The sequence below is a fragment of the Ruditapes philippinarum genome, unplaced genomic scaffold (assembly GCF_026571515.1).
Source record: "Ruditapes philippinarum isolate M1 unplaced genomic scaffold, ASM2657151v2 ctg3933_1_1_1_1, whole genome shotgun sequence".
NCBI lineage: Eukaryota > Metazoa > Mollusca > Bivalvia > Venerida > Veneridae > Ruditapes > Ruditapes philippinarum.
Genome location: NW_026858416.1, coordinates 155,536 through 178,245, shown reverse-complemented (window position 1 = coordinate 178,245; position 22,710 = coordinate 155,536). Strand labels below are relative to the sequence as shown.

The 22,710-nt window shown below is 34.2% G+C and overlaps 1 protein-coding gene across 1 annotated transcript; it reads left to right on the top strand.

Annotated features, from left to right (window-relative positions):
- The first annotated feature begins 5,218 nt into the window (after positions 1–5,218).
- On the top strand, positions 5,219–21,929 carry LOC132753139 (3-ketoacyl-CoA thiolase, mitochondrial-like). Its single transcript, XM_060743580.1, has 11 exons — positions 5,219–5,345; positions 8,131–8,306; positions 11,194–11,322; positions 12,935–13,051; positions 15,403–15,550; positions 16,900–16,959; positions 17,671–17,786; positions 18,353–18,455; positions 18,905–19,002; positions 19,463–19,617; positions 20,746–21,929. Exons 1-11 carry the CDS (start codon positions 5,330–5,332, stop codon positions 20,825–20,827), a joined length of 1,200 nt encoding a protein of 399 aa, XP_060599563.1. The 5' UTR covers positions 5,219–5,329; the 3' UTR covers positions 20,828–21,929.
- The last annotated feature ends 781 nt before the right edge of the window (positions 21,930–22,710 follow it).

Below are 22,710 nucleotides of genomic sequence, written 5' to 3'. Positions count from 1 at the left end.
TTAACTTGCTGTATTTTGAAGCTATCTATCCCACTTTATATGTGATATGTGATCTTTCACCTTGTCTTAATAAGGCCCCGTCTACACATATTCAAGTCTTGAATGCAAGTGTCATATTATATTGTCTTGCAAAGTGAAGCACCCTACTTCAATGGTTTTTAAAGAGAAATTATGTGACATCCATGAAAAATGAGTTCTTGCGAGAAAATTAGAACACGTTCTATTTTTTCTACAAGTTTTTGGCTGTTCGGACACTGATAACACCGGTTTGACACAAAACATGTGATCCGAAGGTGTGATAGTGCTGTTTTTATTTGTTTGGGTCGTCAGACCAAACAAATAATGATAGCGAAATTTCAGACCCTGATGTTCTTATTTGCAAATACCGAAAGTAGTCCAAACTCCTCGAAGCGGTTACCTCCCTTCATATGTACATTAACGCCGAAAGATTAAGGGGAGATCACTCCGTTAAGTTTGTCAAATGACAGGCGCATTAATTTTCGTAACGAAAAAATAGTTCCCGATTGGTCGAAGATTTCTAATATTGTGTTATTCTTATAGATATACATGCTTATATTCAGCCCCATGATTATTTACTTCTGTGTTAAACAACAGGTTTTATGTGAACAAAATATATCAAAATTAATAAGGGTTACAAACTCTAATTTAGAATAATATGGTATTCTTCAGGCTGTTATCTTATAACTCTCCGTGGTCGAGGGATTTACACACTCGCTTTGGAGGCGAGAGGTCTGATTTATAATCTCACAACCTTCACCTTTCTGACATCCTGAGACCCAAACAAATTCTGCGCCTTCTGTGCCTTGATTTTATTATTTTCTGACTTTTTTGTTACTGACCTGTGAATTTCAGTAAATGTTTACAATGTCTTGGTCAAAGGAAAATATCGATAAACTGATACACAGATTAGCAAAAAAATATCAGTTTTTCAAAAGTATAATCAAAAGGGATTTTAAATAATCTTGTTGATTTAGTGAAATTAACTTTCATCAAATAAAAAATTTGCATCAATTTATAAGCTCAAAACAGTTTTCTCTCTCTCATTTTCCATCTATTTTACAAGAATATACACATTTTATTTACTCCTGGTCCATTGATTTTAGCTTATTGCATCATTTTCCCGCATGTTAACAGAAACATGATAGTATTGCAAAGACAAAGGTATAAATCCTGGGCAATCTTAATAAAACATTTCAGTAAAAATTGTGCCTGATTATATATTGAATGGGCCATTTATTTAGCTTATCTAATTGTGACATACATGTAAGAAATTTGACTAGGTTTAGATACGGCCTAATCGTTCGGTATAGATCCAAGGATGGCTAGCTCAATTTGTTAAGGAGTAAAACCTGAGGTAATATAAAAAAATCGCATATATCAGGAACTAATATAGCCCATGCTGATCTGTTTTGAATACTTTATCCGATGGATATCTCAAATTTGCCAAAATAATGCAGTTAAAGGCAAAAGCATAGCAGACACTCCATACTTGGAGCAAAAGCATGGTAGGCACGATTCATTTTTAGCAAAATCATTTATTATATATAGCGAAATCATGGGATACATGACGGATAAGTTGCAACAGCATGAAAATACGGCAGGTTTATAGCGAAATCATAGCAGAATGGGCAGATTATTAGCGAAAGTTTGCAGACAAGGCAGATATACAACAAAGTCATTGCAGGCACGGCAAATTAAAAGCGAAAGCATGTCAGACAGGACAGATTATGCGATATGATGGTAGACTATCGCTTCAGTCAATATGTCATCTGCCGGTGAATATAACATCATATGCAATGGCACACTAGTCAATAATTGTATAATATTCATTATTATGAATGAGCAATAAAGCTTCGCACGGACGCGCCTTCCTAAGAAGAAGTGACATATCAAACATTGAAATGTATTTTTTTCGATTCAGTAAGAATCATTCAAAAGTTCTTATCGTGTATATATATTTCAGTATATGGTGCCAATTTGTTGAGAAAAATTTACATGACATCAGAATCGCCAAAGCTTATTTCATAATTATCTACGGGTCATTTTTTGAGAAACACGGGTCTTGCTCTTCTTGTATATACAATGTATTTGGATATTTCTTTTTTTTACAACTTTCTGTGTGTGGACATACACTTATACGTGAATGATTCCATTCTTGATTTTTGGTGTTTTTGCAAAGTTCACCTATAGCAAAAGATTTGCGCTCAGGTCACTGGTGTAACTGGCGTCAGTGTCGTATCTAATGGCGTACCTGGCGGAACTTGCGTTAGCTTAGATTTCACACAAATCATGAAAAGAGTTAACGACGAACTTCTTGGAATATACACTCAAAGTCACTTATAACCCGACACTTATACATTTTTCGATGTATTTTCTTTTTTTTTCTCTTTTTTTTTTGGGGGGGGGGGCGGTTTTTGTTCAACTTTGGACCATACAAAATTAAACATTTCATACTTGCTACTTAGAATTTTATTTTCAATTCATTGACAAGAAAAATGAGAAAATAACTAAAAAAATAGCACTGATACACTTACGGCGTGAGAATAAGAAAATGGATGATACTTTAAAACCACATTTTTTTTGCAGACGACACAATTATGTCATACATATTCGCGACTGCAAGCAATTGATAGTGTTGTCGAACTTGTCAATGTACATAACTTTTTTTTATCAATATATCCCTTATCTTGTTCATCAATATTCATAAGTAGGGGAAGTACATAATCTGTATACTGTATACATTATAATGAATGAGCGATTTACTTACGTAAAAGAAGCGGCAAATGAAACATTGAAATGCATTTTTTTTCAATTCAGTAAGAAGGAAATAACTTAATGTTAATAACATAAAAATGAAAATTGAAGGGCATATTCACAGGAACTTTGCAGACGACACATTTGTGTCATGATGTATAGGTTTCGCGAGTTAATGCAGCAAGATTGTTAGGGCAAGAAGTGAATGATTCGATTGTTTTTTTAAGATATATATAACAAAAAAGAATTCATCATCAGTCAACATCAGTCATCATCATCATCATCACAATCATTATCATCTCATCATCTGCGAGATATTTAAATAACAGCAGAATTCTCATTTACGGTCTATTATACCCAATAAAATCCATCACCGTTTCTTTAAGTATTCTTTAAGTATCTTACAGTTTAATTCCATCGAAAACTGTCTTGAACAACCCTTCTCCTCATACTATACTACCAGTAAGGCGTCTAATGCGTTTGGGGTTAGATTTGCCCATTCTTAAACACAAGAAGTTAAGCCAGTTCTTAGCACGACGTACAAGCGTACATAGAAATTAAGTAGAAAACATCACGACCCTTGTATATTCTAAAATGTATGATGATGTCTGAGGGCAAAAAGTTAAGGATTGTGTCGTATCAGAATGATAACATCATAAGTTAACGACACAAGAAAGAACACTGAATGCCACTATTACACGTGCAGCAAAACTTTGCAGACGACACATTTGTGTCATATGTGTTTCGCGAGTTTAAGTTATTCAAATGTTAAATGAGATCAAGATGTGAATGATACGTCTGTTTCTGCGAGTTATGCTAATAATTGCAGAACAAGAATTGAATGGCACACTTTCAGGAATTAAAAGAAGACACATTTGAGTCGTATGTATTTCGCGGGTTTAAGTCTAAACAACGACCATGACACGCGGAAATCTCAACGTCATTTTCTCTTGGGCTAGAGCTTTGGCTTATTGCTATAAAGAAAAACCTCCAAAGTGATAAAATTTATAAATTGATATGGAATCATTCAAATGGTGTTTCCTTGGTTAACACCAGAAAATAGTTATTTTTACAAAAGAAAGGACAATTTTAAATTGTTGGTTGTGTAAGTACGGTGCAGTGGGTAGAGTCAGTCGCACGTCGTAGGGTCCTTTACTTAATTAATTAAGTTATTTTGGTAAAATGAATGTAGAACATTTCCTATGAAAAATTTTTGGCTAATTGATACCAGAAAAGAAGAGAAAATAAAATAAAATAAAATAAAATAAAATAAAATAAAATAAAATAAAAAAAAAATAAAATAAAATAAAATAAAATAAAATAAAAATAAATAATAAAAAACCCAATTCAATTTAATTCCCCAAATCTGTTTAACAACAACATGGTGGAAAATTAAAATTCCTTTACTAAAATAATATTTGTAAAAAGCATTTCGTTTATGAATGACATGATTAAGCACGACTTTTTATCATTTATATGATGGGTATCAAAATAAAGATATTGTTATGGAGATATTCATATTGGTCATATTATACATGCAGTCATTTCACAATTGATAATTGACTGAATTTTCTAACATGCTTCATAGAAAAGTCTGTTTATATTATGTGAAAGAATATTGCCTGCTTTCATAAAAAAAATAATACACTTTATTCAGTGTATATCTTACAAACTTTAAAGCGATAATAATAAACAATTTATCCACGAGAAAAGGGCAAGTACATGTTTAAAACAGAAATTACAAAAGGGAAGTTACTCTATAAAAGTATGAGAAATATATAGAAGGAGATACATATGTATTTACATTCATATAATTTACAGAGTTTGATATAAATTGTTTTTTTTAGCAATATCTTAACTGATTATTCTAAACTATCTTTATATAATGAATGAATATATCCCAAAAGTTAAAAAACTATTCTTACGACAATTAATCAGTACATATGACTTTAAATACTCTATTCAATTGCTATGCAAAGATCCATTTAACCAATAATATGTCACCCTGTTCGGTCGTTTGGTCTAGTGCACTAGAAGTGCACACGATGTGCACTTCTATTTCAGGTCTAGTGCTCTAGAAGTGCACAACGGGGGGATCTTTAGTTTTAACTCAACTGTATTTCCTTTTTAACACCCACATTATAAGTAAAAACTTTAGCAATTAGTATTTCCAGGATTATTTCTACATAAAACTTAAAATTATATTGCTGTACTGTAAAGAACTGGAAAACTAATGGAAAAACGAATCAGACAAATTTTTGTTTCAACGGTTGGCTCTAGAAAATGGTGTTTTAAACGAAAATCTAATTAAGGAATTTCCAGTCCAAAAATAACAACGCCATGCAGAATTCTCACGGACATCTTGCGTGGGTCATGGAGTTTGGCCTTAGAGTATTGTGTTTTTTCCATTAGGCTCTAAATTTGTTACTTTAAAACATCCAATTTTCTTATAGTCTGCAAATGTCGCTTTGAATTCAGCCTATCGTTTGGCACGTAGCATTAAGTAGACGACAACAATATTTTCATAAAAACGCAGTCGTCTAGAGTTTACAAAATGGCGTTATCTAAAAGTAAGTTGCCGGTTTATTTCTTTTTTATGGATGGTTTCTGCAAAATGTGACCACTAACACGAAGTTATATCCAATCTTTTTGATTAATGGTATAATAGACTCTATATATAGATGTATCATAACTATATTCACGAACTGTTAAATGCTATTTTGACCAAAAACTTATGTAGCACAGAGGTCATAATTGGTAACGTTCAAGATTTAACCCATTCGTTGGTGTTGGTGTGTTTTTTAAATTGTCTGCATTAAGTTACATATACATCATAGAATTGTTAAACGTTTCGTTTCATACGGAAACTGTCTAGGTTTGTCTAAAAATGAAGTGTTTAGTTAGTGACCTGCTATGACCTGATGACCTCGGGCTCGGGTGCCTCCTCCGGGTGGGAGTGGTTTCGTCGAACTACCGGTTCGTCTAACTGATCTTCTATAGTAAAAAAGGTAGTGGTTTCGGCTAACTTAATTTATATAGTGAACAATAGCTATTGTATAATGGGCACATCAATTATCGCGGGTCTTAATGTGTGGTTTATCACACATTTTCATGCAATTAAAGACACAATATTGAAAATTTAAACATATTATTTGTTCTTTTCTTTAGTATAATAATGATATTTACATAAAATAATAACACAAGATCTCAGTGAACAAACAACATCATAGAAATATATATACGTTTAAAAGTACAACCTGAGTATACACCATGGCTTTTACGTAGTATTCAACAATATTTTTTTATTCTTTATTCATCACTTTTTATATATAACACTTAAAAATCGTCCTCATAAATCCCGTCGTTGATGTTGTTGCATCCTATTCCGGTAATGTGGCTGCACAGTCTCAGTAGTTGGGAAGTAGTCATCTCATCATCTTCGTACTTGTCCCAGGCGTCGAATAAGGCTCCATGGATTCGGGCGTATCGTGTTAACTGATCGGCTGATAAGACAAACAAACTTTCTCTGTCATCAATTATAAACAATTGATTTATTTCGTAAACCAAGCCCTAACTAAACAATTAATTTTGCAAACAAAATTATATTGTTTTTTTTTGTAATTTATTCTTGACTCAAAAATAATTTATCAAATAACGAAAAAAACTTTTCAAAATAAGTATAATAATTTTTATATAAACATACTTCTACAATATATTATATTCATTAATGATATTTGCGTCATAGTTTAATTATAACAAAATATTGATGATAAAAACACTTTACAGTATATATGAACCACGTCTACTTTGCCTGTAATTACTATATAACATCAGTTAGACGAAACCACTTTCGCACCTCTTCATAAATTAAGTTAGCCGAACCGGTAGTTCGACGAAACCACCATAATTCCCTCCTCCTGTCTAACAGTTCAGCTTCACGTTAGTTGTTGTTCATATGTACAGTTAGTTAATACTCAGATCTTCCCTAAAAATGACCTTTCTGCAATATAAATAACTTCTACATCCTTAAATCAATTGATTACATTCCAAAATGCACTGTATCTGACAGTTAGAATAGTAGCTGTACATAGAAATAAAAATTTGGGTATTTGTGTGAGCCCTTCAGGAGTTTGCAGTCAATAAAATCCAGATCAAACTTAAAGTTCCCTTCTTCGTTGGTAAGTCTTGTTTAATCATTCAATTTTATTGACTGCCTAACTCCTGATAGGGCTCTAGGAGTAGGACTCCAAATAAAATCATCCCAAGAGTCAAATTATCCAATTATACTTGTCATCTGAAACACATTCTTTATACTTCTTCAATGGAGTCCAACTAGGATCAGTCAGCTCAAGAATATACATTGGCATAAACAGCCAGTAAAAATGAGTAGTGCTGCACTTGCTTGTTAAGCACTCTTGGTGACTTTAAGGTTGATATCTTGACTACGGTATATAAAGTACACAAATATAGACGGCTGTCCTACTCTTGTCAATTCTACTTCTTTCCTAGAATTGTATGCCATTTGAACCACCTACTGTCTGCAGTTGCCCTACTCCCTACCCCAGAGTAGTTCAGTGCAACCTTATAGTCCAAATTTTTAGACGTAACCGCGGATTTGAAGCTTTTACAAGGGTCAAATCCCCTTTATTTGCATTTTCCGATAAACGTCAAACTGTAAAAAAAAAAAAATGCAATGTCCTTCAATGAAGGACTATAGATGGCAACCATATAGCTAGCATTGAACATGTGTCACCCTGGTTTTCCAGCCCCCCTGTTTTCAAGATTTTGAATATTCTTTTTCAATATTACTTATTTCCTCATATTTCCCTGGGATTAACGTCAAACTGTCAAATGTACGTTCCTTATCCAAGATTATATGAATTAGGGGTGTTACATTTATCTGTTTAAACGGTTTGGTCAATTTTTAACCAAAAACCGGTATGAAATTAAAGAACCATAAACCGAGGTTAGTAGAAGAACAACAGAAGAAGAAATTTTAGGCTGGATTTTAACATTACTTTTGTTTGTTTATGACAATATATGACATTTTGTTTGTATTTCAAATGTATTTTTTCCGATTGCCTTCTATCTAGCTTAACTGTAGGCCTACTGTATAGTACGGTCCTAATGGACGACAGTTTGTCCATAATCAGATATGTTTTGTAATTGTTTTCGAGTTTGACAAAATATGAACAAAATGTTAATGATTTAAATCTAATAATAATATTAGTATGGCCGGTTAATAAAACAAATATGTTTATACTTGGTCTTCTTCATTGACACATTCTCACAACCCTTACATGTACTACTCTGCGAAGCACCCAATGCTTATTTAACATCTATCTTGCTTTGCAGATGTGTCCGGGGTGTTTATTGTTGCTGCTAAAAGGACAGCATTTGGAACATTCGGCGGAAAGTTGAAAGATCATTCTGGAAATAAGTTACAGGAGATAGCTGCCCTGGCTGCCCTCAAAGAAAGTAAAGTGAACCCGGAGCTTGTTGGTTCTCTGGTGTTTGGAAATGTTATACAGGTGGGTGTGGCAATTGAAATTAGGTGGGTGTGGCAATTGAAATTAGATGGGTGTAGCAAATGAAATTAGGTATGTGTTGCAAATGAACTTATAAATTGTTTAAAAATATTAAATCTGACTGTTGATCTTGTAATTTATTAAAACTTTCTCACAATTATATATGCCTTTTTATTTAGAAAAGGTCAATAAATTCTAGGAAAATCAAACAAAACCTGGCTAAAGGATTCACTTTTTTTCATGTCATGCTTTTTGTTCAGGGACTGTACTGAAGTTTATGACATGCCAGGACTGAAAATATTATTTCAAGATTTATGCTCTTTTTTTATAGTTTATAAACTCTTGTATGTCAAAGTGGAATGAGGGGGGCTTCCGTGTTCTGTGGACACCTTTCTAGTTAACCAGGTTTTCCGAAGGAAAAAACTGGTTATTAGATTGAGGTATGTCGGCGGGCGGGCGGATGGGCGGGCGGGCGTAAACAATTTCTTCTGTGCGCAACTCCTCCTACATTTCTCAACAGATTTTGACCAAACTTTCACAGAAGCTTTGTCATCAAGTGCCCTGGCGCATATTGTCAGGGTTTTGCGATTAGATAATATTTGACCTAATTATGGTCCTTTGTTTTTTTTCCTTATATAGAATATATAGTGAACAATTTCTTCTGTGCGCAACTCCTCCTACATTTCTCAACGGATTTTGACCAAACTTTCTCAGAAGCTTTGTCATCAAGTGCCCTGACACATATTGTCAGGGTTTTGCAATTGGTATATATTTGACCTAATTATGGCCCTTTGTTTTTTTTCATTATATAGAATATATAGTGAACAATTTCTTCTGTGCGCAACTCCTCCTACATTTCTCAACGGATTTTGACCAAACTTTCAGAGAAGCTTGCTCATCAAGTGCCCTGGCGCATATTGTCAGGGTTTTGTGATTGGATAATATTTGACCTAATTATGGCCCTTTGTTTTTTTTCCTTATATAGAATATATAGTGAACAATTTCTTCTGTGCGCAACTCCTCCTACATTTCTCAACGGATTTTGACCAAACTTTCTTAGAAGCTTTGTTATCAAGTGCCTGGCACATATTGTCGGGGTGTTGTGATTGGATAATATTTGACCTAATTATGGCCCTTTGTTTTTTTTCATTATATAGAATATATAGTGAACAATTTCTACAGTGCGCAACTTCTCCTACATTTCTCAACGGATTTTGACCAAACTTTCACAGAAGCTTGTCATCAAGTGCCCTGGCGCATATTGTCAGGGTTTTGTGATTGGATAATATTTGACCTTATTATGGCCCTTTGTTTTTTTTCCTTATACAGAATTGAACAAATTCTGCTGTGCTGAACTCTTCCTGCATTTCTCAACAGATTTTGTTCAAACTTTCATTTTATTAACCAGGTTTTCAATTTTGAAAATCCTGGTTATTAGATTGGGGTATGGCGGGCGGATGGGCGGATGGGCGGGCGTCAAACGAAATTGTGTCCGCTCTGTAACTCTTCAACCCTTTGAAGAATTTTGATGAAACTTCAGACAAATGTTTACCACATCAAGATGACGTGCAGAACGCATGTTCCGCATGGCTGGCTCCAAGGTCAAGGTCACAGTGACATTAACATTGAAAATCCTGTTTACATGATTTTAACTTCGGGCGTCAAACGAAATTGTGTCCGCTCTGTAACTCTTCAACCCTTTGAAGAATTTTGATGAAACTTCAGACAAATGTTTACCACATCAAGATGACGTGCAGAACGCATGTTCCGCATGGCTGGCTCCAAGGTCAAGGTCACAGTGACATTAACATTGAAAATCCTGTCCGCTCTGTAACTCTTCAACCCTTTGAAGAATTTTGATGAAACTTCAGACAAATGTTTACCACATCAAGATGACGTGCAGAACGCATGTTCCGCATGGCTGGCTCCAAGGTCAAGGTCACAGTGACATTAACATTGAAAATCCTGTCCGCTCTGTAACTCTTCAACCCTTTGAAGAATTTTGATGAAACTTCAGACAAATGTTTACCACATCAAGATGACGTGCAGAGCGCATGTTCCGCATGGCTGGCTCCAAGGTCAAGGTCACAGTGACATTAACATTGAAATCCTGTCCGCTCTGTAACTCTTCAACCCTTTGAAGAATTTTGATGAAACTTCAGACAAATGTTTACCACATCAAGATGACGTGCAGAACGCATGTTCCGCATGGCTGGCTCCAAGGTCAAGGTCACAGTGACATTAACATTGAAAATCCTGTTTACATGATTTTAACTTGATTTGGCAGTCAAAGGTCATATCATCTTTGGAGGTAATTTAAAAAAGATATGATATATTATTTCATGTCTACTTTGTAACTTGTTTTTCATTATACAGAATTATCAATATAATTATAGTGAACAAATTCTTCTGTGCTGAACTCGTCCTACATTTCTCAACGGATTTTGTTCAAACTTTCACAGAAGCTTTGTCATCAAGCACCCTGGCACATATTGTCGGGGTTTTGTGATTGGATAGTTTTTGACCTAATTATGGCCTTTGTTTTTTTCCTTATACATAATATTATAGTGAACACTTCTTCAGTGGCAATTCCTCCTACATTATTCATGTTTTACATTGCACATAGTTACATTGTTTGTATTTGTATTTCAAATACAACATATTTATCTACAATGGTGATAATTGAAAACCTGGTTTCATGGCATTGCCATGTTTCTTGTTTTTACATTGAAACCCCTTTAACTTAAAATGGACTTCAAGGCTGGACAGTTTGTTTCACTTATTTAGAAGCTTAAAGTTTAAAGAAATAAATTATTTTTGGTTTTGTAGTTACTGATGTAAGATATATATGTGACATCTTCACAACAGATTTCATTTTGTATTTTACTAGACATCTCAAGATGCCATTTACATGGCCAGGCATGTTGGTCTGAAATCAGGCGTTCCTATGGCAGTACCCGCCCTGGCGGTTAACAGATTGTGTGGGTCTGGATTTCAAGCAATTATCAATGGAACTCAGGTAAAAACAAATTCCAAACATTTTATTTTCCCCCCTATTATTTTTCTTTTGTTAGACATCCACTGATGCCATGTTGGTGGCAAGACATACTGGGCTTCGATGTGGCGTGAGGATTGAAGTCCCTGCTCTTGTTGTAAACAGGCTATGTGGTTCAGGATTTCAAGCTGTTATCGGTGGTGCCCAGGTACTATAATTGTTAAAGGCACATGATGTCTCTGAAACAAATGTACTTTTACTTCTTTAGAAAGGGGAAACATGAGTTTTAAAACATTTAATGTTTTTAATGCATGATGCCTGTAACCTGAAAAAAAAATGTATTTAGAGTATGATAGATACTTGTAACCTGAAGAAAGTAGCACTGGGAAATAACTTGTGACAAATGTAGCAAAATGTAAACAAAGTAGTATTTTGACTTCCATACAAAGCACTAAATCACTTATTGCCAAAAAGCAACAGGAGAAAAATACAGTTCAAGGGTGTGTTTCACTTACATACCGGTACTTACGTTATCGTAACTCGAGTTTGATCGTAACATTTTGTGTAAGCAGAACTTAAGTAGTTATTTGAGTTTCACTAAACTTTCTTAGCTACGCTTTTCCGTAAGTTTGAAAGTAAAGTTAAGCTCACTTATTACTGACATAAATTGCATGTTCTGTTTAGTCAAACGCAACTTAAGTAAATTTACGCTTTGCCTAAGTTAAAATTTACTGAAAAAGATACGCAAAACTGACGGTTTGTGAAACGCTCGTCAGGTAATTGGTCAATGAATAAATTTTTGGAAACTATTAAAGTACACCAGAAATAAGAAAATTTTGAGAAATAAATATGAAACATTTCTGAGGCATAAAGGAACCTTTAACAAAATTAGTGCATTTTATATGGCTGAATTTTAGGCCTATGTGGATGAGTGGTTGAGGAGGCTGTCTTTGATAACTTGCCTAACACAGCTGTGTGTTAACAGGCCTTTTCCCAGTGTCACCATTGGTCTGACTCCCCAAACCATTCTCAAATATGCTTATTTTTTCAAAGTCTTAAAGTTTATGAGGTTATATTTCCCAAACTAGGCTAGGTACTTTTTCCCAAAATAGCTATGAAAAGGCCTGTTTAATAAACTATCAAGCTAGCTAGTGATTGGTAATGCTATTCAGGTGTTTGTGACTTAAAAAATGCAAGTAGCGATTAAAAGTAAAAGTGACTTAGTCTGGTTATGACCTTAAGAACTGTGCAGTGACTTAAAACTCAACCAAATGAAATGAATTGTATGGAAGATTTGTTGTAAATGTTTGGTCTAAGTCTGCTGTCCACAAAATTCTATGAATGTTTCTGTCTTAAAAAGTAGAAGCATATCTTTGAAATGGTATTGAGGAATAGAAAATTAGGATCACGTTGAAAACTATTTATAAATTGATACTTATCCATGTTTTCAAGATATTAGAAGTTTCAATGTTTTGACACCGGTATGATTTAAAGAAAATTTCCATTGGCAAGAGACCTATATAGGCTTCTGTTATATAAGGTGAAAAATCTCTGCATACACAAGTAGTTTAATGGTGATCATTGATACAATGTATATATATATATATATATATACATGTGCTATTTCTGCTTTCAGGAGATTATATTAGGTGAAAGTGATATAGCTTTAGTTGGTGGAACTGAAAGTATGAGCCAGGCACCATATGCTGTACGGAATATCAGATTTGGTACCCGGTTTGGCCAAGACTTACAGGTATTGTATAATAGTTGTTGTTGTTTCCTAAATTATTAGTAGTTTTGAATCAAGTCTTGTTAATCTGTTTGTAGAAAAAACTTGTTTCAAGTCAGAAAATTTTGTGAAAGATTCTCTTGTCCCTTACACCTCTGATTTTGTGTTATGTGTCTCTTCAGTTTTCAAATATTGATTTGGAAGTGGCTTTAAATACTTTCATTGATTATACCCCCAAAAACGAAGTTTGGGGGGGTATATAGGAGTCACCCGGTGGTCGGTCGGTCGGGCGGTCGGTCGGTCGGTCGGTCGGTCCAGACGTCCGTTGCATTTTCCTTGTCCGGAGCATAACTTGAAAACTAATGGTTGGAATTCAATATAACTACATACAATGGTCAAGCACATTGAGAGGAAGTGCAGTGCACAAGAACCATAACTCTATCTTGACTAATTACAGAGTTATTTCCCTTTATTACTTTTCCTTGTCCGGGGCATAACTTGAAAACTACTGGTTGGAATTCAAAACAACTTCATACAATTGTCAAACACAATAAGGGGAAGTGCAGTGCACAAGAACCATAACTCTATCTAAAGTAATTACAGAGTTATTGCCCTTTGTTGCTTTTCCATTGCTTTTTTTTTTTGTCCATTGAATTTTCCTTGTCCGGAGCATAACTTGAAGACTAATGGTTGGAATTCAATATAACTACATACAATGGTCAAGCACATTGAGAGGAAGTGCAGTGCGTAAGAAACATAACTCTATCTTGACTAATTACAGAGTAATTGCCCTTTGTTACTTTTCCTTGTCCGGGGCATAACTTGAAAACTACTGGTTGGAATTCAAAACAACTTCATACAATTGTCAAACACAATAAGGGGAAGTGCAGTGCACAAGAACCATAACTCTATCTAAAAGTAATTACAGAGTTATTGCCCTTTGTTGCTTTTCCATTGCCTTCTTTTTTTTGTCCGGACCATAACTTGAAGACTAATGGTTGGAATTCAATATCACTACATACAATGGTCAAGCACATTGAGAGGAAGTGCAGTGCATAAGAACCATAACTCTATCTTAAGTAATTACAGAGTTATTGCCCTTTATTACTTTTCCATTGCTTCTTTTGTCCGGACCATAACTTGAAGACTAATTGTTGCAATTCATTATAACTTCATACAATGGTCCAGCACATTAAGAGGAAGTGCAGTGCACAAGAACCATAACTCCATTTTGACTTATTACAGAGTTACTGCCCTTTGTTTCTTTTCCTTGTCCAGAGCATGACTTTAAAACTACTGGTTGGAATTCAAAACAACTTCATACAATGGCCAAGCACAATAAGGGGAAGTGCAGTGCACAAGAACCATAACTCCATCTTGACTAATTACAGAGTTATTGCCCTTTGTTACTTTTCCATTGCTTTCTTTTGTCCGGACCATAACTTGAAGACTTATTGTTGGAATTCATTATAACTTCATACAATGGTCAAGCACATTGAGAGGAAGTGCAGTGCATAAGAACCATAACTCCATCTTGACTAATTACAGAGTTACTGCCCTTTGTTACTTTTCCTTGTCCAGAGCATGACTTGAAAACTACTGGTTGGAATTCAAAACAACTTCATACAATGGTCAAGCACAATAAGGGGAAGTGCAGTGCACAAGAACCATAACTCCATCTTGACTAATTACAGAGTTATTGCCCTTTGTTACTTTTCCTTGTCCAGAGCATAACTTGAAAACTATTGTTTGGAATTCAGTACAACTTCATACAGTTGTCAAGGACATTAAAAAGGAAGTGCAGTGCACAAGAGCCATATCTCCATTTTTGACAAAATACAGAGTTACTGCCCTTTGATACTTTTCCTTGTCCGGAGCATAACTTAAAACGTACTGGTTGGAATTCAAAACAACTTCATACAATGGTCAAGCACAATAAGAGGAAGTGCAGTGCACAAGAACTATAACTCTATCTTCAGTATTTATAGAGTTATTGCCCTTTGTTCTTTTTCTTTGTCTTCTGGACTTATTACAGAGTAATTCAATTAAACTTCATCAATGGCCAACCACATTGAAAGGAAATGCAACATACATGAACCACAATTATCTTTAATTGCCCACAAACATAACTCTATGTTTCAATTCTATTACAAGGTATTCTGTTACTAGTAACATCCTCATTTCCGAAGCAGACTTGTGGGGGTATTAATCACATTTAGTGATAGTTCTAGTTTTACCAGCAGTAATAGACATGGCTTCTGTATATTTTGAATTTGAAATGGTAACACAAACATAGCTATATGAATGTTAAATAGATATTTCTACAGCTGAAACATAAATTTTCATAGTGTTTTTTATAAAAATATCTGTTTTAGTTGGAGGATATCTTATGGGCTGGTTTGACAGATTCCTATACCAAGATGCCTATGGCAATAACAGCAGAAAATTTAGCCGAGCAGTATGGCATCTCGCGTGAAGACTGTGATAAGTACGCTCTTCAATCACAGACACGATGGGGAAAAGGTAATAAATTATTTTCATGATTTTGCTGATGATTTCCTTATATTTTGATAAATCAGCTTGAAAATATTGCTTGTTTCAAGTGCTGTGTGACAGTCGTAAAAAGTTGCCCGGTACTGCAATCAGGATCATTAAGTCCAGCACTTTTAAGTGTTGAGAATCGAGTACCAATCAACCAGTGCTCGGGGGCCATGAGGGATGTTGCACTTTTTTATTATCCCTCATGGATAGACTCAATCAAACTGAGTCTGTAATTTTAATGTAATTTTGTTGTTTTGTTTTTAGCTCGACTATTCGATAAGAATAAGTAGAGCTATTGCAGTCACCCGAGCGTCGGGGTCCGCGTCGGCGTCGGCGTAACCACTTATGTTAAAGTTTTTGTAATAGTTCAAATATTTTCAAAAGCCATAGACATATGGCTTTGAAACTTTGCACACTTGTTCACCATCATGACCCCAACCTGTAGACAGGAGGAGGTAACTCTATCAAGCATTTTGACAGAATTATGCCCCTTTTTCGACTTAGAATTTACGTTAAAGTTTTTGTAATAGTTCAAATATTTTCAAAGTCCATTGACATATGGCTTTGAAACTTTGCACACTTGTTCACCATCATGACCCCAACCTGTAGACAAGAGGAGGAAACTCTATCAAGCATTTTGACAGAATTATGCCCCTTTTTCGACTTAGAATTTATGTTAAAGTTTTTGTAATAGTTCAAATATTTTCAAAGTCCATTGACATATGGCTTTGAAACTTTGCACACTTGTTCAACATCATGACCCCAACCTGTAAACAGGAGGAGGTAACTCTATCAAGCATTTTGACAGAATTATGCCCCTTTTTCGACTTAGAATTTACATTAAAGTTTTTGTAATAGTTCAAATATTTTCAAAGTCCATTGACATATGGCTTTGAAACTTTGCACACTTGTTCACCATCATGACCCCAACCTGTAAACAGGAGGAGGTAACTGTATCAAGCATTTTTTTTACTATCAAGCACTAAGAATAGTCGAGCGTTGCTGTCCTACCGACAGCTCTTGTTAATGCTTCCAAGGGACCACATTTTCCCCCAGACATTTGTATAAAATATGGCCTAATAAAAAAGTAAGGTAAAGAAGTGTACAGTTTTATTTTATCTAAATTTTACAAATTTCAATAATTCATGAATTAATTTTACAATATATTGAAGATTTAAAATTAAATAGAATAAGCTTATTATTATTAGTTGAACAGTAGAGTAAATACATATAGTTTAATTGAAGAAATACCAATGTGTATTAAAGATACTGTTAAGAATGGGTAAAAATGTTTATGATATACTAGCTGTTTTTTTCCCGCTGTATTTCAGCTCATACTGGTGGTGTCTTCAATGCTGAGATAACTCCAGTTGAGGTTAAAGGCAAAAAAGGTAAGAGTTGTCTGTCTTTGAGTACCGACCGTTTCATATTGGATGTAACTGATAAAGTATTTTATTCACTTATTATTTATAAATTGATGACATAGTTTTAGCTTTTGATTTAACAATTAATTTTGTTATCAATAGGTTGGCTAAACAAAGAAAAGAGAGGACTGAATTGCTCAAAATTGACTCTAGCCTGATAACAAAAAGAGCGAAAATCTTGTAGTTTTTCTTTTGGTCTAGTAAATTTTCTTAATATGCTGGGAATTTTACTTTGTTACTAGACTTACTTATTATTCTTCTGACAAAACTTTTATGACTAGAGCTGTTCTACTCACATATGCTCCAGTTTAACCTACATACAAGGTGAGTACTCTAATAAGGTGCTTGCACATGCATATGATAAGGTAATACTCAATTGGTAACTGGGTTCCTTTCTTCCATTGACCTTTCCAATGATTACAGTATTACACAGATTGACTGACTTGCTATTCAATTGCTACACTGGAATAATACATTGTTATAATTTATGTTTATCTGGTTTACACAAAAGAACACATGGTTAAGGTTGTGATATTGTTTGTGAGCAACTGACATTTGAACAGAAAGGGTGGGGCTAAAGTTTTCGCTGCTAAAAATGGAAAAAGTCCATTAAATCAAGTTTGAAAATCACCATAGTGATAAACACAATATAAACATTATCATTGTTGAATTTTTCAGGAAAGGAGATGTTTGAAATGGATGAACACCCTCGACCAAAGACAACTATTGAAGGTCTAGCCAAGTTACCAGCTATCTTTAAAAAGGACGGGACTGTTACTGCAGGCAATGCATCTGTAAGATGATACAAGATACAGCAAATTTTTTCATTCCGACCCATTCTTTAGACCACCTCTAAATAAAGGCCATATATAGAAAAACTTCTGCACTGAGATCATATGAGACCACAAATTGCTTTTTCCATTTGTAATAGATGTGGTCTTTTTCAGCAGATTTCAGTACTGTAACAGAATAAGACAGTAAAAAAAACTTTCCACATAGTGGTCATTTACCTTAACCTGTTTATTCAAGTTTATGATTCGTACATAATTGTTAAGCACCAGTTATTTATGATTTCGCAAAATGTTTCCTTTATCGGTGAAATAAAAAAGGTATTCAGCATTTTAACAAATTAAGGTTAAATATCCTACCAAGGTGTGAACTTATGCCAGAAATTTATGTCCTTGCAGTATGTATAAGTCTTCGTCCAGAATGAAAGCAGCAGAAAGTTTATTGAGTCATTGTTACTAAAATCCATTGTACTAAAACACTAGGTATTGTTCTGGAATATCATGCCCGAGTAAAAATAAACTAAAACACTTTAGATTCACTCACTTCAGGAAAAGGCTTTATGTAATTGTAGGGTGTTTGTGATGGGGCAGCAGCCCTCGTGTTGGCCAGTGAAGCAGCTGTGTCTAAAAATAACCTCACACCATTGGCAAGACTAGTATCCTATGGAATCGCAGGTAATTAGCATAATTATTGTTGTTTATATATTTATAACAATGATGTAAGTTGCCCTCAAAAAACTGTATTTTCACACCTAAAATATAGTGTGTTTAAAAGATGGAGTTTCTAATTTTTACAAAAATAAACACAACAAAAAACCAGCTGTTTTTGCTAAGGTACAGTCCTTTAAGTATCCTTGTTTATTTTGTCAAGATGTCAAAAATCATTTGATAATTCATTTGATACTGCCTTGAAGTGGCTGCATTTAAATCATGTAAAGGTGGTTTGTTTCATTTTCTGCATGGAATTTGGTGTCGTTGTTGTTTTTCTTTTTTTTCATTTTTAGAAGCTACCAAATCCTTTGTGTTATAAATTCATATATATTTTTTTTTAAAAAAGGGTCTCGCTACATTTTTATCTATATCAGGAATATTCCTAGATTTTATGACATATGCTTTTATTTCAGGTTGCGACCCCAAGATAATGGGCATCGGACCAGCGCCTGCTGGCAGAGCCGCCCTCAAGGCTGCTGGGCTAGAATTGAAAGACATGGATATATGTGAGGTAAGCTTGTTTCAGCTCATTTATACAGAATTCTTTGGTCATTTTATACCAGCTCTACACAATATTCCAAAATATATTTGGTTGAGTTAGAACTTCTTGAATTCTCACACTTTTACTTTAAGGGAGTGAAAAGGTGTTTCTTATGCCCTCACTGTTAAGGGGGTAGGGAAGGGGGGACATAGATTTGCTATAGTCTGTCAGATTGTATGTCTGTAGATGACAAAATAGTGGAATGTGGTGCATTATTCATGACTTAAATTATGCTTGTAGGTGCATTCAAGATCTTTTCTGTGCCTGAGAACTTTTATATTTGCTATATGAGCTTATTTAATTGGCCATAAATTTTCTGTTGTTACCTGCAAATTTTTTTTTTCTGGCAGCTGACTACTTTTGTTACTTTCAGTTCTTTGTGACAAATTTATTTCTTTTGCTCATTTAATATCATATGTTATATTCTCAGGTGAATGAAGCCTTTGCCCCACAGTATCTGGCTGTAGAGAAGGAACTGGGTTTGAATCCAGAGATTACCAATATGAATGGAGGTGCCATAGCCCTTGGCCACCCATTGGGTGCTTCTGGGGCAAGGATCACAGGCCATCTTGCACATGAATTAAAGTGAGTGGTGTTATGAATAATATTAAATTTCTTTTTCTTTTAATTCTTATAATATTAAAGTAAAATCTTTGCATTTTTCGCTCACCTGTCATAAAGTGCTTTTGTGATCACAATTTGTCCGGTGTCCGTCCCTCTGTAAATTTTTACTTTAAACAACATCTCATAAACTGCAAAGCCAATTCATTTAAACTTCACAGGAATGTGCCTTTGGTGGTCACCTTTAAGAATTGTTCAAAGAATTTAATTCCATGCGAAAGAAAAAACTTAAAAAAAAATTATTTTAAAACATCAATAAAGCTAGAGCTTAGATATTTGGCATGAAACATCTTCTAGTGAGTGTCTACCAAGTCTGTTCAAGTAAGAGACCTGGGGTCAAAATTGGCCCAGCCACAGGGGGTCATTGATTTTCCTTATATGTATATAGAAGAAACCTAAGAATTCTTCTTTTAAGAATTCCAAATAGCTAGAGCTTAGATATTAAGCATGAAACATCTTCTAGTGAGTGTCTACCAAGTGTGTTCAAATGAAAACCCTGTTGGCGAAATTGGCCCCGCCCAAGGGGGTTATCGATTTTCTTAAAAAATCTTCTTTTAAAACACCCAAGGAGCTAGAGCTTAGATATTTATCATGAAACATCTTCTAGTGAGTGTTTACAAAGTATGTTGAAATGAAAGCCCTGGGGTCTGAATCTGCCCAACCCCTTTGGGTCATTGATTTTCCATATATGTACAAATCTTTTGGAACTGTTGTTTGCCCTTAGAAATAGCAACCAGTAATGTACTACACATGCACTATTTTAGATACAAATATGAACTTTATGATATCAGTTTAAGATTTAGATTTTATATCTACTTTTGTTTATCATTTAAAATATAACTTGTTCCTTGTCATGGCCCTCTTGTCTTATGATTGTCAGCGGTCAAGTTATAACAGTGATAAAAAATACCTAAGCACCAGAATTGAAGCAGCCCTTTCTCTAAACTGTTTTAAGCTACTGAAGTTTAGAATTTTGACACTGAAATCTCTTTAGAAATTTAATTAAGACTGGAGGCCTACTGGTATTTCATTTGTACAAATATGGCAAAGAATAAAGATTAAATGAAATTTTTATTCATTTTTATATTTCAGCCGTCAAAATAAGAAATATGCATTTGGATCTGCCTGTATAGGAGGTGGACAGGGGATTGCCGTGATTCTTGAGAAATGCTGAAAAGATTTAAAAATGACATAATATATTGGACCAAGTGCTTTATAAAATACAAAGGGTTCCCTTCAATTTACTGTGATATAACCATGACCTTGGCCTCTGTTTAATGCTTATGTTTTTTTGTTACCACATTTTTTTTTCCCGAGTGATAGGTCTTTCGAAATTTATATTTTGAAGTTTAAGTTTGCAGTTACCACTTATATTTGTTAATAGCAACACACAGCACATTTCCAGGTTCTTACTTATTTTCATCCCAAATTTTGGAAGTGATGTTAATTCATGTTGTGGGCTTTTATTGAATGAATATAAAGTAGATGTAATATGGGAAATCATAATACACATGAATTTACCTATAATTTGTTAAAACACTTGAAAATAGTGTTATTAATCTGGTTAGAAGTTAGGTGATTAAACAGTATATTAGGTGTTATTGTTCATCTAGCATGAACAATTATTTTTTACAAGAGTCTGAATATTTATAGATTTCTTAAAATCTTAATGTATTTTTTCAGAATGTTGAATTTTTTAAAACTTTGTTTGCTTTTCTGGGATTTATTAGTTTACAAGATTGAAGTTTTCAAAGAAAAAACACTCCGCTAAATTGCCTACCCATATAGATTTTGGTCCTGTTACTGCAAACCGGAACAAATTATTTAACTGTGAGCTTGTCTAGATTGTCTGAATTTTTAATTTTGGCTATGTGCTAGAAGTGTTCAACTCATCAGTGGTACCATATATATATAAGTTCATATATTGGCATTGTTATATTTATATAATTAATAAACAAAATGTCTGAATTTTCATTTTTTCTTAAAATGTGCACTTGTGTCATTTGTATTATAGTTGATATGTAAAATATGCACAGTGTTCTTGTAAATAAAAAAAAAAAATTCAAAGCCATCTTACTTTTTAAACTATTAACAAGCATCTACTGTAAAAATAAATCTTACCATATGAATGTGTACCGGTATACTGATTCACACTTTATTTATTTTATGGTGACTGAAATATGAGGAACCTAAGGAAATATCTATCATATATATATATATTTCTAATCATTTTCCAGATCATTGGACAATAAATATGTATATCATATTCAGAGAAAGTGTTCTTTTTTAATGCATCTGATTACATGTATATATTGTATAAAGTGATAGGATGCCTCTGTGATCAAGGGATGGTGGCAGACATTCAGTCACTCTCTTTGGTACAGACCAGCTAAAGGACTATGAATTCTTTCATGTGAGTAAATAAATATTCAGTTAGCTTACAGAAGAGGTGGTTTTACTAATACTTTGGATGAAAAATAATCTGCAGTGATCATAATCGAGTTCTTCCTCCACTTGTGAAGTCAACAAAAAATGCCCAACAATGGAAAAAAAAGAAAAGAAAAGGGAAACATTTATTTTCTTCAAAATACTACATAAAAGCTCACTACATGATTTTTTTTTTTTTGTTGAGTATTACACCGCACCAACACAGAAGAGGTCATATGGGGATTTCCAGCTTTACTAGTGGAGGCCCCTACATGCATAATTTCAGGTATGAACAGGTATCCAAGTAGAACTACAGAAGTTTTGTATGCTAGCTCGATAGCTTCCTGTCATGAAAGAATCTTGTGGGATTCTAACCCACAGCGGTAAGGGGGAAGTTGAACAGAGTCACAGACCCCCCCACCCCAAGTGATAGATAATACTGTATTATATTAGCCACCAGGACAGTTTACCATAGATATAAATACCTGTAGATTTTACTCACAGCCATAAAAAGCATTTAAGCCTGTATGATTTTAGATATTTCATTTTTGAACCTAAGCTTTAGCATAAACTTTTAGTCTGCATCGAGTTTAAGCTCTTGATGTTAGGTCTATGGGTCTTGTCCAGGTG